Source organism: Cygnus atratus, chromosome 8, assembly GCF_013377495.2.
Source record: "Cygnus atratus isolate AKBS03 ecotype Queensland, Australia chromosome 8, CAtr_DNAZoo_HiC_assembly, whole genome shotgun sequence".
In the NCBI taxonomy this organism is placed as follows: domain Eukaryota; kingdom Metazoa; phylum Chordata; class Aves; order Anseriformes; family Anatidae; genus Cygnus; species Cygnus atratus.
In genome coordinates, this window is record NC_066369.1 from 3,254,703 (window position 1) to 3,270,089 (window position 15,387).

At 41.9% G+C, this 15,387-nt stretch overlaps 1 protein-coding gene across 1 annotated transcript; it reads left to right on the top strand.

Moving 5' to 3' along the window:
- The first annotated feature begins 833 nt into the window (after positions 1-833).
- On the top strand, positions 834-14,849 carry MFSD14A (major facilitator superfamily domain containing 14A). Its single transcript, XM_035537226.2, has 12 exons — positions 834-1,072; positions 5,666-5,761; positions 7,426-7,488; positions 8,075-8,202; positions 9,217-9,331; positions 9,611-9,829; positions 10,143-10,256; positions 10,731-10,802; positions 11,249-11,361; positions 11,485-11,582; positions 12,168-12,331; positions 13,482-14,849. The coding sequence occupies exons 1-12, from the start codon at positions 986-988 to the stop codon at positions 13,686-13,688; spliced, it is 1,476 nt and encodes a 491-aa protein (XP_035393119.1). The 5' UTR covers positions 834-985; the 3' UTR covers positions 13,689-14,849.
- The last annotated feature ends 538 nt before the right edge of the window (positions 14,850-15,387 follow it).

Consider the following 15,387-nt stretch of genomic DNA (forward strand, 5'->3'; position numbering starts at 1 on the left):
GGTAGCCCAGTAAATCCAGGCTCTGTATCATGAGCTAGTCTGCTGGCCCTTGTCGTGTTCTGAGACCAGACTAAATCCACTGACTGGGACTATGCCTCACAAAATTCCAAGATCCTTAAAAGCTGCATTATAATGAGACATGGGTGTGCTTGGGATAAGGCTAATGGGTTATCTTAAGCCCACATGAGCTTAAGTGAGGAGTCGTTTGCACCCTTAGTTAACACTGTGCTGTAGCTGAGCACGGGTCTGTGCGTTAGGGTGTAGGTTCAGCATAGCAGCCCCTGTTTGTATGGACAGGGAACATGGTTTTGAGAGAAACAGGGATGTTGTAGGAGCTGGGGTGACAGGAATATGTAGGAAGTGGGACGGAGATGGAGGCCTGAGGACAGTCATAAAGGAGCACAGAAAAAAGACTGGTATTGTGTGGGTATGGGCATGGAGAGCTGTGCCTGACAGTGGATGTAGCAGCGCTTGGTGCGCACAGACATCAGCACCGAGGGGTTTACAAGCCGCGCACACCTAACAGCAGTGCGTTCCTCGGCTTTCTCCGCTGGCAGGCGCGATGCCCTGGGGAGGCCGGTCCCTGCCGGCCAGCTGCCTGCAGACAGCGGTGAATCGGAGCCCGGGGCGGCCAGCCGCTCCGAGGGCACTCGGCCTCCCCCGAGCCGAGCGGAGACCCCGAGGAGGGGAGCCCCGCGCCGCCGGCCGGGGCCGAGAGGCGCCCGCACCTGCCGAGGGGACGGGGACGGGCACAGGGACAGGTCCCGGCCCCTGAGGCGGGCGGGCACTGCCGGCCGGGCGGCGCGGCGCGGCCACGTGACCGGCGGGAGGCCAATGGGGCGATCGCGTGAGGCGGCCAGGGCGGCTGGCCAAGATGGCGGCGTGTGCCTGAGTGGCTGCGGCGGCGGCGGGAGGCGAAGGCCTGGGGCGGGGAGGCCAGGCCGCGCTGGTCGCCCGGCGCCGCGCCGGGCCGTAGGATGGTAAGATGAGCCAGGGGGGCAAGAAGAAGAAACGCGCCGCGAACCGCAGCGTCATGCTGGCCAAGAAGATCATCATTAAGGACGGCGGCACGGTGAGGCCGCTCGGGGCGGCGGCGGGCGGGGGGGCCGCACGGGACCGGCCGCACAATGGACGGGCCGGGCAGGGCCGGGCCGGGCCGGGCCGGGGGCACCGCGCGGCTCCGGGGCGCGCCTGCGGCCGGGCGGGAGCCTCCTGAGGGGCCGCTGGTGGGCGCCCCCGGCACGGAGCGGGCCGGCGAGCCCCGGGGAGGGCGGCTAGGAGCCTGCGGGAGGCGCTTGGCAGCCCCCCGCACGTCTGGCTTCCTCCGCTTCTTCTTTTTTTTTTCTCTGTTTTTAGAGGTACCCGCTAAGTGGTCGGCAATTGGGGCCCGAGCTTTTTGTGCGCTCGTAACTGACGAGCAGCATCACTTACAATGTATCCGTGCCTGGGGATTTCTTCCCGCTGTGCAACATTGTGTACATGTGATGGTACTCTTCTAGGGCAGCACTATTATTGCGAGAGAGTCTTTAATAAAGAGAGATTTTGGTTGACTAAATCCGGGGTCACCCTTCTGTTTCTCTTTTGGAACCCTAATGGAGAAAAGGGAGGTGTCACAGTCACAGCAGCCGTTGATCAAACTGGTGACCAACTGACAGTGACTTGGTGGTAGGGAGGAAAACTAGCTCCAGTGCCAGATGTTGATGTTTTTCAGGAGCTGGTTTCTTGTTTTTTGTAAAGGTAGAAATGTACAAGGTCACCTCATACAAATGTTAGATGCACATATTTTGGAATGAGTAGTAGAAGCAGAGTGATTGTTGTTACGTTTCGTTGTGCTTCAGAATTATTTTTCTCTAGAGTGATTACTGGTCATTGATTAAGACACAGCATATTTCCAGGTGTCCTTTATGTTTCAACTTTCATTTGCCAAGAGACCAGAAAGGATTTTATAACAGCAGCTTTCAGTGGTACTTCTGGTGCTGTGTTCAGTGTCTCCCACCATTACAAAGGCAGAGCACAAACTTATGGGGGGAGTTGTGAGCAGTTTTCGGTTGTTTTTAATACAGTGGAATAAAACAGGCTACAAATGTTAGATGGAGGTACATAGATCTGTTGCTGGATAACAGACACAAGGTTGTGATGCTTTCTACCGTCAAATAACTGTTCAGAGAACTTTATTAAAAGTTAATTTTTAGAATTATAAAATCTGCTATAGCAGAGTATAATGACAGCAAAAACTTATTTATGCTTGGGTTGTTGTTCTGCTGCAACGTACTGTTTAATTAGTCTCCTGTGCTCAGTCTGGTTGGTTTCTTTGCCTGCCCAACGTGCTATTTGACATCATGGGAGACAGGTAAATGAAAAGGGCCCATGTCTTGAATGTCTGCAATTAGCAAACCAGTAATTAATCAAGCATCTAAGTGTACAGTTTCCAGTCTGATTGGCTTATTTTGAAACTATTTCACATCAAAGACAACATTGTAACTCTTTTGCCTGCAAGAGTATGCAGCTGCTTAATGAGGCACCATCAGAGGCAAAAATATTTACTGATGGGGAACTTCCATCAAGTTAACTTACTGTCTCTTCTGTTTATTGATCCTGATGTTGAAAGGAAGAAAAAGAAGGAAAAAAGAAAGCAAGCAAAAGGGGAAAAAACACCCACGGGCTCTGCAAAGCCTCTCCTTCCACCGCAGGTTCCGGTGGGTCCCTGCAGTGAGTGGTGCAGGTTGGGCCAAGGCGCGGTGCTCTTCCACCGCTCGCGTCCCTTTATAGAGGGGCACCTCTCGGCCCCTGCACAGAGGCGGCTCCTCTCCTCTCTGCTGCCGCAGCAGGTCTGCTGTCCCTCCCTCCTCCTGCCCCAGCTTTGGCAGTTTTGGGTGTATGCCGGGTTTTAGTGCTTACCACTTTGGTGTTCTTGCACAGGCTTTATAAACTCACCTGATTCAGAGGCACCTCAGACTCCTTGAGTTGGCTTAGTCTTGGCACGCGGTGTGTCCATGTCACCCCATGTCGAGCAGCCCCAGCCTCCTCCCGCTGCCTGCACCTCACCGGTCGCACCCGATGCAGGCACCTGGAGCAGGGCCATCCGTGAGCCCCATGCTCCCGTCCTGAGCCTCAGCTAGGAGTCAGTGACACGTTTAACGTGCCGGTACTTGAATTCTCTTCCAGTGTATGTGGGATGGTCCTGCCTTAAGTATAAACTTGCAGTGACCGTAATGAAATCTGTTTCCTTCCACCATCTCAGCAAGACCATAGACAAGTCTGTGGGGGAAGCAAAGTTGTGGCTGCCTACAGGCTGTTACACACAAGCACTTTCAGTATTTCACTAGTAGAATTTGAAAAGGGTGACTATGCCAGCGCTGTCCCATCGAACTGTCTCCCAGTGTTTTTTGTGTTACTCTCCGAAGTTGCATGGCCGTATCACAGAAGGCAATGCTTAATATTGCCCGTGTGCGTGTTGTCAGGTGTGTGCTGTGAGTGACCTAAAGAGAGGCAGTAACACCAGTTAAGTGGTATCAGCACTAATTCTGCCTTTCTGAATGACCTGATGGAATTCACCTTACATAAGGCTATGCATTTTTGAAGCACTCATCAAATGCATTGAGTTACACACTGATCTAGATGTGACTAAATTACTTCTGCTTTAGCAGGTAAGAACAAATAACAGTACCTGTGAGAACTGAGCAATAAAAATGGAAGGAAGTTTAACCCCTGTGGTCTAGATGCCACTGCAGGCTTGTTTCTGCCATAGTAATGGAAACATCAGCTCAGTGTTGCTTGCTGATGACATGGCAGGGGGCAGCAGTCACCTCGTGTATTCTTCTAAAATGGCAAACGCTTCGGTTGTGCTGAACAGCTCTTGGTTTCATTCAGCTGTTTTGGTTTCTGTGTGCGATTCCCAGGAACCTGCAGGGTCCTGGACTAGGGCAGCACCGAGCCAGAGCTGCCGAGCTCAGAGATGGCTCTGACCTCCGACACTCAGGGAGAGGGTGGTTTGTGATCGCACCACTGCTGCCTTGCTGGCTGCAACACCTGGGAGGGGTCACGAGGCGATGACTGGAAAGGAATTGGGGGAATATGAGAACGAACCTGATTTTCTGCAGCAGACTGAGGCAAACAGCTAAGACTGTTACTTCTGGTTTGTGCAGAGCGACGTAAATTTTTAATGCAAACCCAAAATAGGGATTGTGGGTGGAAACAGGAAGGAATTGTGGGAAGTGAAAATAATTATAGCTACTTTCTGTACCTGTGAAGACTGTTAATTTACCTCTTTAAGAGAATAAGGCTGAAACAAATAGCAGAGATCTATATGAACAGTTATTGAAGAGAGCTTGGGAAAGAAAAATAGCATAGTATTAAGGTACTTTTGTAGTTTACCTTTCATGTATTGATAAAACTACTTTTGAAAATGGTGATCTTCTAGCCGTAGGGTGAATGGTCCATGTGGCTTTCTGTATTTATTTCCTACGGTTGTTCAAAAGGCTTTTTTTTTTTTTTTTTTTTTCCCCTGTTGGAAGAAGTTTGAATCTGGGGAAAAAAAAAAAAGCTGGCTATGACTTGAATCCATCTTGTAATCAAAGAAAGACTCTAGTGTCACCTAACTGTAAGTTAACATTGTATAGCATTTGAGGTTGGAAGGCACCTCTGAACATCTCTGGTTTAGCTACCCAGCCCTTCCTCCAGACAGGATCGACTAGAGCAGTTTGCTCAGGGCCATGTCCAGGCGAGTTTAGGGGGCAGGGATTCCGCAGCCTTACCAGGCAACCTGGGTTGTGTTCTGCTTTGTTGAAAGTTTCAGTAGAATTTCCTGTATCTCGGTTCGTGCCTCTGTTCTTGTCACTGAACGCGCCTGAGAAGAGCCTGGCCGCGCCACCTTCCCTCCCTCCCAGCAGACATCTCCACGCGCTGCTAGGATCCCACTCAGCCTGCTGGCGCTTGGGTCGGTGTGCTCGCTCACTGTAAGCACCAGGCCTGACCGAGCCGGTGCCTCTCCATTAGCAGCTTGTTACACGAAGCTGGGACAGATGCTAAGGCAGCACCTCTGAGCTTACAGCCCGCGTATGAGATTTCTGATGGGTTATTTGTACTGCATTCATATAAAAATACTTAGTGCACTGGTTCTTTAATTTGCAAATGTGGCATGTTGTTGGACAGGTAGCATTTCAGAAGAATACAGGAGATGAGCAGGTTATCCCACCCATGCTCTTACGTGCTCAAAAGCTGCTTCTGATTGTACCAAATCACCAAAGAATTGAAGTCTCTTACTTTGTATCTTTTATTTATATATATTTTATAATCTTTTATATATATATATATATTTTTTTTTTATTATTATTATTTTTTTATTAGAAAAAAAAAAATCTAGTCCTCAGTAGAGTCTGTTTCTGCTTTCAGTAGCATCCTTGTTTCCCAGCCTGGCAGTATGAGCGGTTCATTTTTTAATTTGAGATGAGGGTGCACTTTGTACTCCACAGGGCACTGACACTTCAGCACATTTGCAGCTAAAGGTTAAAAAGGGAACTTCACCTAGTACCAGCTAGCTTGGGCAACTGCATTCAGATGTTCTGAGTTCTGTTTCATTTCTTAACTCTTCTGTTTATAGTGTTCAGATATGTGATTATGACAGCTTGTCAGATGCTTTAATGACCTGGTTTTCCTCTTGTTTTAGCCTCAAGGAATAGGTTCGCCTAGTGTCTACCACGCTGTGATAGTGATATTTTTGGAGTTCTTTGCTTGGGGACTCTTAACAGCACCCACTCTGGTGGTAAGTGACGTGCTTAAACTTTTTCTTGTTGCACGGGAGATGGGGCAATTCCTGCAAAAGCATCAAATACCTGAATTAAATGAAAAGTGGGTATCATTGAACTGCTCTGTTGTGCAAGTACAAAGTTTTTTTGGTTTATTTTTATATGGGGTCAGAAATTCAAAATTAATTAAGCAGTGTAGCAGCATGACATACTTATGTGGCAGTCTGCTAACACTGAAGCTTACTTGTCTCTGTGTGTGTGTGTGTGTGTGCGCAAGCTCTTTGCTCACCTAGCTGTGCTTTTAGAACCAAGCTTCACAGCAGACCCTGTTACAGCAGTTAGAGCCTCCCTATGATCAGTGCAACATCCATAGCGATGTGTTTGTACACAGTTCTAGTCCAGTTGGTTGCTCTCCATTTGGATTTAGTCTTTGAGAGTGACACATGCTTACTAATGAGATAGAACAAAGGCTTAAAGATCTCCAAGCAAACTCCACCTAAAATGCCATCTTGGTGCAGGTCTGTAAGCTGATGTTAACCACGAGCAGTCTCTGGGTTACAAACTTGAAGCCAGGCACTGAATGGAAACCGTCTCAGGCAACACTGTCAGACTGGAGGGTGGTGCCTGTTGTAACCTTCGCATCTAGGCTCCAGTCACTGAGCTGGGAAAGGCGCTTCAGAATGACGATGTCTCTCTCTTCCAACCTCCTACAGACAACAGTAGTGTGGAGAATCTGGGTTGAAATAACTTTTATAGGTTGTGTTCTACTTAGACTTCCAATATTGAAATTGGATGAAACGAATCCTTCTCGAAGTGCTGAAATGACTGAGGCCTCTATCAAGTAAAGCTACACCCTCAAAGTAACTTCACGTGAATTAAATTGTAGGTTATTTGTGGTGTGTTTCTGGTAACATCCAAAATTGAGGGAGAAAATACTTAGATGGCATAGTTGATAAATAAATGTACTTGGCAATTCTGAAGGTGTCTCTGCCCCTCCCCAGTTGAGATTTGTGCTTCATGCTTGCATCAGGGTTGTCTCCTTACCTACAGTAAGACATTTTACTGTATTTTCTTGAAATGTTGGTACTTACAGCTAGAGTAACAACTTTGTGGCAGGTGCTGTTTGAAAAAAAAGTCATTTTGATATCTTACAACGAAAATAATACAGGTAGACCTTACCCATTGTTGAAGGGGAGACTCCAATGTATTATTTAGTATTATATTAGTAAAGTATAGCAAACGTCTGCAGAGATTATCCTAAAGAGTGCTTTTGTTATTCACTTTATTCATATTGTTCTTTGCAAAGCGAGAACGGGGAAGGAGACTGCTTGGTTACTTCCCCCCTTTCTATGAATTTTGCTGAGGTGATGGATTTCGTGTATTTGGAGCATTCTTTCTGTGTAATTTCAGGAAATAAGCTTGAAACTAAATTGTTGGATAATGAACCTGAAAATAACGGTTACTAAGTAGAAGTGTAGACTTTGATTTTTCTTAGTGATTTGGGTGTATTACTCTTGCATAACTTTGGATGTCTTAAAGTTTCAGGACTTTTTAAGATCTGTCTATAATCCATGGAAATAGAAGCTGGTGCGGATGTACCACGCTGTAGAAGTTGGATGCGTTATGAGTACTATCTATAGTAAAAATTGGGTAAATAACAGTGTTCTTATCTCTTTTCCAGGTTTTGCATGAAACCTTCCCAAAACATACATTTCTAATGAATGGTTTAATTCAAGGAGTAAAGGTAGGGTGACAAATGTTCAAGTAATTGCAAGTAGTTTCATGCAAATGGTTGGTGGGATTTAGAAATGACTGCCAGATGAGAAAAACTTTCAGTATAGTTTTCATGGTATAAAAAAATACAAGATCAAAGTAGTGCCAACAAAGGTAATACGAATCATTTTATTTTCTGTAGGATAGTGTTTGGTCTATATCTGTTGTTTGAGTTCACAAAATAAAAAGGTAGTTAACTGATCCAAAACGATGTACGTGGTGTTAAAACTTGTTGCTCTAGTAGGGTATTTTCAGTTAGTTATATTCATGCAAATTCCAAATGTAAAACAAAACACAGTTCATAAAACTGCTAGTATTGCTGGATCCTCATTCTTGAGCTTTGTGTAGCTCTGGGGTTTTGGGGTTTTAAAATTTGAATTTTATATAACCAACTATGGGGTAGAAGATTAGGAATGCTTGACCATATTGCCTTTGATGCACTGCACTATAAAGTTTTGTAAAAACAGAGCCCAGTCCACTGTCAGCTAGTGGCATGGCTGGCTATCACAGTTCTAACCACTTGGTTCTAACTGAAGCATTCTTTCTATTTCACTTAGGGCTTGCTATCGTTCCTCAGTGCCCCGCTCATAGGTGCCCTGTCTGATGTGTGGGGACGGAAGTCCTTCCTGCTGCTAACAGTATTTTTCACCTGTGCACCAATACCACTAATGAAGATCAGCCCATGGTTAGTGCAGTCTTTCACACTAGATGCACGCTTCTTGTCTAGGTTGTTGTCTAATCCTTATGCTTGTAGTATTGCTGATAAAATATTATTTGCTCCATGCAACATTGAGGCTTTTGTATTATTTCACTGCAAAGTTGGGGGAACGGAGTCAAAGTGGAGTAGCTGTGCTTTAGCCCCCACTTACTACTTCCAGCACATTTGCCAAGTGTTTCAGAATGCCACCCAAGAAAGGGTAACAAGGCTTTTTTGTGTCCATGTTACTCTAAAACTAACCACGTGCAAAGAAATGAAAACTTACCTTATGCATGAATTAACTATTTGCAAAATGTTGCTTCAATTTTATACTTTTGTTTCTCAAGCTTTAAAATCCATCAGCTTTCACAGGCTGTGCAAGTCGAGTAAAGTCATAACTGGCACGTACATTACTCAGGTACTGCCCAAGTTCACTGCCCGAGTCGGAACTCAGTGTTGGACTTCCTGTGTGCTGTACCTCACGTTGCAGCTGAAATAATGCAGACTGCAGTGACACAGGGAGGAGGCAGCTGTTCAGGCAGCTCCACGTGCCTTTCCAGTTTTCTCTCTGGTCACATGGATTCCTCGTCCCTTTCCTGGAAGCAGCTCGTTTCCCAGTGTAGCTGGTTTCGAATGACGTCAGTGCTACTGTCTAGTGTAAAGACAAGGCTTATGTTGAGAGCTCTCAATGACCAGTTTGCAAATACTGAAGTTCCCGACTTGCTTTCAGTCACAGACATATCAACACCTAGCTTCCTAGAAGTGTTAAATCACAGCAGCTTTTTGTACATGTCACAAAATTACGCTGTTTATCTTTGTGGTCAGTGCATAGAAGAAATCATACAACTGTATCTAGGTGCATTCATATTGGCTTTATGTTTATCTTAATACTTGTCAGGAAAACTTGGACAAGACAGTAACTGTTGAATTGTACTTGGATTTTAAGTACAGACTTTTTGTTTCATTTTATGTGTTCTAATTTTTGTATATAATTTTTTTTAGGTGGTACTTCGCTGTTATATCTGTCTCTGGAGTTTTTGCAGTGACATTTTCAGTGGTTTTTGCATATGTAGCAGACATAACGCAAGAACATGAAAGAAGTATGGCCTATGGTTTGGTATGTATTTTTTTAACTCTGTAGTATTCAGTGCTTAATACTTCAGTAAGTAAAGCTTTTCAAAATCACTATTTTTGTTCCCTCCCTGGCAAGTCAGGTTCAGTTTGGAGTAGGGTTTTTCTGATTACTTGTTCTTGTCACCCACTCCTGGAGCTCCTCTTGAATATTCTAACTTAAATATAATACAAGCATAGTAAAACCTTTTCTGTAGTTATTATCATTGTAATAATACTTTTGAATTGTGTCCTTGAAGATCTTACCAACTGTTATTTGTTTCAGGTTTCAGCAACATTTGCAGCAAGTTTAGTTACCAGCCCTGCTATCGGTGCCTACCTTGGTCGAGTCTACGGAGACAGCTTGGTTGTGGTCCTAGCTACAGCAATCGCCTTGTTAGACATTTGTTTTATTCTTGTTGCTGTACCAGAATCGCTGCCAGAGAAGATGAGGCCAGCATCCTGGGGAGCGCCCATTTCGTGGGAACAGGCTGACCCTTTTGCAGTAAGCTCGTTAAATATGGAGTGATGCCTGTGCTGAACTTGAAAACAAGTGATTGAATTTACTACATCTCAAGCTTAAAAAAAAAATACAAAGCCATCTTTTATCAAGTTTAATCTTGCATTGCTGCCAAATACTTTTGCCAACAATCTTGCTAAACACACAGAAAATGTTTTGGTGGTGCCACGTAATGATTTCATTAATTGATTTGAATAATGATTTCATTAATTGAATCATTAATTTCAGTTTCCTATTAGGTATGCTTTTCTGAATATGACAATTAAATGTTTTCCATTATTTTTTTTTCTTGCCATAGTCCCTGAAGAAAGTTGGCCAGGACTCAGTTGTGCTGCTAATCTGCATAACAGTGTTTCTTTCCTACCTCCCAGAGGCAGGTCAATATTCTAGCTTCTTCCTATACCTCAGACAGGTAATGTAACATTTTGATATGGATTTGAACAAAAGTAAATTTATAGGAAATTTACAATAGTGCTGAATAAAAAGTAGAGGTAACTAGTGTAATTTAAAAGCTTGCAGCAGTTAAGTACTCTTGCTGTTATGTTTGCTTTTGGTTTGTAGAGACAGAGATGAACACATTAAAGCAACTTCTATTTTGTAACTATTTGCATTATTCTTGGATTATGAAGTTCACTATTTTAAACTGCTTTATTACTTTGAGGGAATCGTTTGTTTTCCATTTATGCTATTGCTTTTTGTGTCTTCCACTTTATTTAGTGGAAAAAAAATATATATATTTTAAGTTAGGAATTTAGTTAGAAAATTTTCAATTTAAATTGAATAATAATACCAGTTTTCTGCATTGTGTGTTCCCACACTGGTACGTGTGATATGATATACATGTTCTTGGTCAATAATCAAATTGCCATTCTTGTTTTTTATACAGATAATGGGATTTTCATCTGAAAGTGTAGCAGCATTTATAGCAGTCCTTGGGATTCTTTCCATTATTGCACAGGTGAGTTAATTCTACATAATTCACTGAGTAACTCTAGAAGAGCTAAGCACTGTGGAGAACTTCCATATTATTGTGGTTCTAGAAACATGAGTCACCTTCTCTTAGCTGTTTTTCTAAACCTCTAACAGTTTATTAACACGTCTACTTTAACTAACTTAGATGAATAAAACAGCTTGCCAAACAGGGTTTGGTTCATTAATATCCAAAGTGTTTTGTGTTGGGAAAACTAAATCCTCTTATGTATCAAATAAGGGGTGATAGTTTGTTTATATTACTTGCTAAATGATTTTTTAAAAATTTTTTTTTTTTCGGTAGAGGCAGGACTTCTGACGACTTGGCAAATACTGCTTTTGAACTTAGCTTTTTTAATGCATTAATGTATTTGCATGTATTTAACATTTAGATTAATTTTTTTTTCCCTTGTACCTTGTTCCTTGCTCTATCAGACAATAGTTTTGAGTTTACTTATGCGGTCCATTGGAAATAAAAACACCATCCTACTGGGTCTAGGATTTCAAATACTACAACTTGCGTGGTATGGCTTTGGATCAGAACCGTGGTACGTAAATTCCATTTAATATCTGAATGTGATACTTACAAACATGCACGTATACATATATATGCTCCCTATGCAGAATGCTGTCCCAGCTGAACAGTTACTTTGAATCTTTATTTTCTGCAGGATGATGTGGGCAGCTGGAGCTGTTGCAGCCATGTCCAGTATTACTTTCCCAGCTGTAAGTGCACTGGTTTCACGAACTGCTGATGCTGACCAACAAGGTAGGTGTTGTCCTAACCCTTTGAATTCTAGTCAAAGATTACTGTGAAGCTAAACATGTCTAATGAGTTGTCCTTAATCGTGATAGCCTATATACTTGAGCACAGGTCACAAAAAGTTAAAATCTACTTTAAAGCTGCCATCTGTGCATGACAAGTCCTTCTGGCCCAGAGGCAAGAACAGTCAGACCCCAAACATAGTACAGTATTTAAAGCTGGTTGTTTTCATTACTTTTGATGCAAGTTGGCTTTGTTGTACGGGTTGTATGCAGTGCTTCTGCTGCTGCGTGAGACTGTGAGAGCAAGGATGTTGTATATACTGATCTCTAAATATGCATGGCATAGGAAGCATTACTCTAAGCCTATAAGGAAATAGGAAAAAAAATATGTACCATAAAGACAAGTTGTCTGCACCCTTTGTTTATTGCTACTCACAGTCCAACAGCAGTGAGAGGTTTTCCTTTTTGCATCAGTGTAAAAGTCTTACTGATGTGTTCATAATCTATTAAAATCATTTTTACATATATAAATTGTATATATATACATATATATATGTAGATAGATAACAGACCATCTTGCTTTTTTCAGGTGTGGTTCAAGGGATGATAACAGGAATTCGAGGCTTGTGTAATGGTTTGGGACCAGCACTTTATGGTTTTATATTCTATATATTTCACGTTGAACTGAATGAACTCCCCATGCCTGAATCACCACCAGGAAGCAGTGTTGTCACACAATACCATTTACAACAGGTACTCTTCTTTTACTGACTGATTCCCAAAAAAAAGGAATTGGGAAGGGACCATGTCTCTAGTGGTTCCTGACTATGATGCTGCATTACGTTTTGTCAGGCTGACTGTAAATTAAGCATGTAAAAATAGGTTCTTAAATCACTCTCACAAGCTTTGGCTTGAGACTAGATACTATGGTTCAGTTTTTGTTCCTATTAGCTGGATCTCTTAGTAGTTAGGCAACTGACAGTCTTTCCAAAGAGAAAGGAAAGATGAATTAATAACTACACAATCCCACTGTTTTCTTCTCTTACTGAGCAGGTCTCTGACACTGTATTTACCTCTCAGGTATCACGCATTTGGGTCATGGTGTCCTTTAGCCTTCTAGCCAAGGCCTCTTTTTTTTTTTTAGTTCCTAATAGATGATAAATTGTTGAGGAAATTCAGCAGGTGACTGTACTGGTTGCAGCAGGATAAGGGATACTTCTCTTCAGCTGTTACACTGCAGTGCTGTCTAGCTGTGCCTAACTGATTAAGCTACAAGCAAAAGCTTTTCCCTTACCTTCTTTGCAGAATTCTATTCAGTATTTTTTTTGTTAATGTGTTTCTTGGAAGTCCACTCTATAAACAGCAGTGAAATTGAATGATAATGGACATACTCATTGTTCAGACTGCAAACAAAACTTTTCTGCACTGCTTTCATACAGTTGTGCTGTGTGCATGTACCTGTCTGGAACTAAAAAAGCAAATGGTACCTTGAAGGGAAGGAGAGAAAAGAACCAAGTTTAAGGTTAGTAGGGAGAAGATGCTAGATTTGAATCTCCCCAGGTATCTCACAGGGAGCATGCTGTACATAGTGAAGTCCAGACTTCAAGTACATAAAAGCGCAGAAAGCCTACTGCTGAAGAGCTAGTTGTTTCATAAAAGTTGCACTAGAAAAGGAAGTTATCAAATGTTAGTAAATAGCATGTGCTTCCTCTCCTAAATCACAAACTTCATCATTACAGATTTCTTAAAGACTCTGCGTGGAGACAAATACTATGTTGGCTAGCATAGCAAGAAAAAAAATCTTTCTACTTTTAAGATATGTATAATTAGCCTTCTTAGTATGTTAACACATCTAAAGGCTTAATTATATTTTCTGGTGTTAATTGTCTATTTTTTTCCTCAGAATTCTATAATTCCTGGACCCCCGTTCTTATTTGGAGCGTGCTCTGTGCTATTGGCACTACTTGTTGCCTTGTTTATTCCTGAACACACCAACTTAAGTGTACGATCCAGCAACTGGAAGAAACACTGCGGCAGCCACAGCCATCCCCACAGTCCACAAGCTCCTGGTGAAGCTAAAGAACCATTATTGCAAGATACACACGTATGACAAAAAAATCCAGGAAGACGTTTTAGCTTTTTTTCATCTGCAGTTTGGGATACACATTCCACTTCCATCAAAAACAACTTCTTAAGGTAGTCTTAAGAAATACCTTTTTGCATGACATTCATAGGAATTTAAAAACAAAAACAACAAAAACTGGAAGTTTCTCCAAAGATGTTGCCATTAAATTAATAATATACTTTTTAAAAAAAAATATTAAGTACTCGTCTCTTGCCATGAAATACTGTTACTATTAAACTTTATGTTCTAGTTTGGAGACAAAAAGGAATATAGTTAAGGTATGAGCATGTCTTTCTGTTTCCTTAAGGTGGTGAGCTTTAATTCTATTCATGCTAAGTCTCAATGAGACATACTAGCATCCATGTAGACCCATTCATTTTAATGTTGTAAAATCGTGGGTCAGATGATTCAAAGCCTTAATGTAAATGTACTCGAGTAGGGGAAAGATGAATTGGTATCATTTATTTTAAAATAAGTCATATGGTGGATTTGTTTGTTTTTTAAGTTTGTACTAATATAAAAATCACATGAGCACGCTTGCTGAACAGTAAAAGTTATTTTTATGTAAGTGCATTTACTCTTTCTATTTTTGAACAAACAATAGTATCAAATACTTGTTTAAATTTTAAGTGGGTGTTTTGAGCCTGCAAATTTTAATATTGGCTCTAAAACTCTGCTTTCATAAGTACCATTTATTATACCACTATATTTCTGATGTTTGCATAATCATAGAAGGACCTCAAAACTTGAATACACAGACTGAAATATAAGCTGATAGCCTTGAATATTGTCAGTGTGCTATATAGTGGCCTTTGAGGACTGTCACAATAACCCTTTTACATTACAGAGCTAATGTTTTAGTCCTAAATTTTCAGGACCCCTTAGTACAGAAGAGAGCTTTATACAATTACTGATGTGAATTTCTCTAAAAGTGTATATTTTTGTGTCCAGTTGTATTATTTAAGTGTTCCTTTGTATAAATTTATGTATAAAGTATTGTATAGGTTTAAAATGTTTTCATCTTGTGGTTACTGCTTAATGCTTTTTTTTTACCTTTGAACATTCACCATGGTTGACCAAGAGCAGGAAAAAAATATGTAAATATACTGTTAATAAAGGTGAATATTTTAATGAATTTTTAAATAATTGTTAATGTCTCTTGCACCTTTAGTCAAAGTTATAACATACACACTACATAATTCAGCAGGGTTTTAAAGAAGGCTGGAGTACATGTCCAGCACCATACCTTGTTAGGTAAGCCTGCCTTGAGCATGTAGGTTTTCTCCCTTATGTTTAGCAGCATAAGCTGTCTGCCTCTTTCCTTAGGGCTCTGACAGAACAGTACTATTATAGATATGCTATACATAAACGTGTCAGTAACAAAGACAGTTAACCTTTAGTGCACTGCAGTTCTGCCTCCTCTATTGTGAAATTTATTGTTAATTTTCTCAAGCCCACTAAAGTTTCATTTTATCTTACGTTTGAACAGGACGGGGAGAAGTTAACATTTTTAGTTACCAGCCTGCTGTTGGATAGCAGCTTATACATACTTCCAAGAGAAACAGACCAACTTCACGTTCAGCTATACATACTGAAGCTAAACTAGAAATAGTAGCACAAGCACAGACCTTAGAACGGGGTGGCTGTCATCTGGGGATAGTACGTGCATCATAGCACTGGTCCA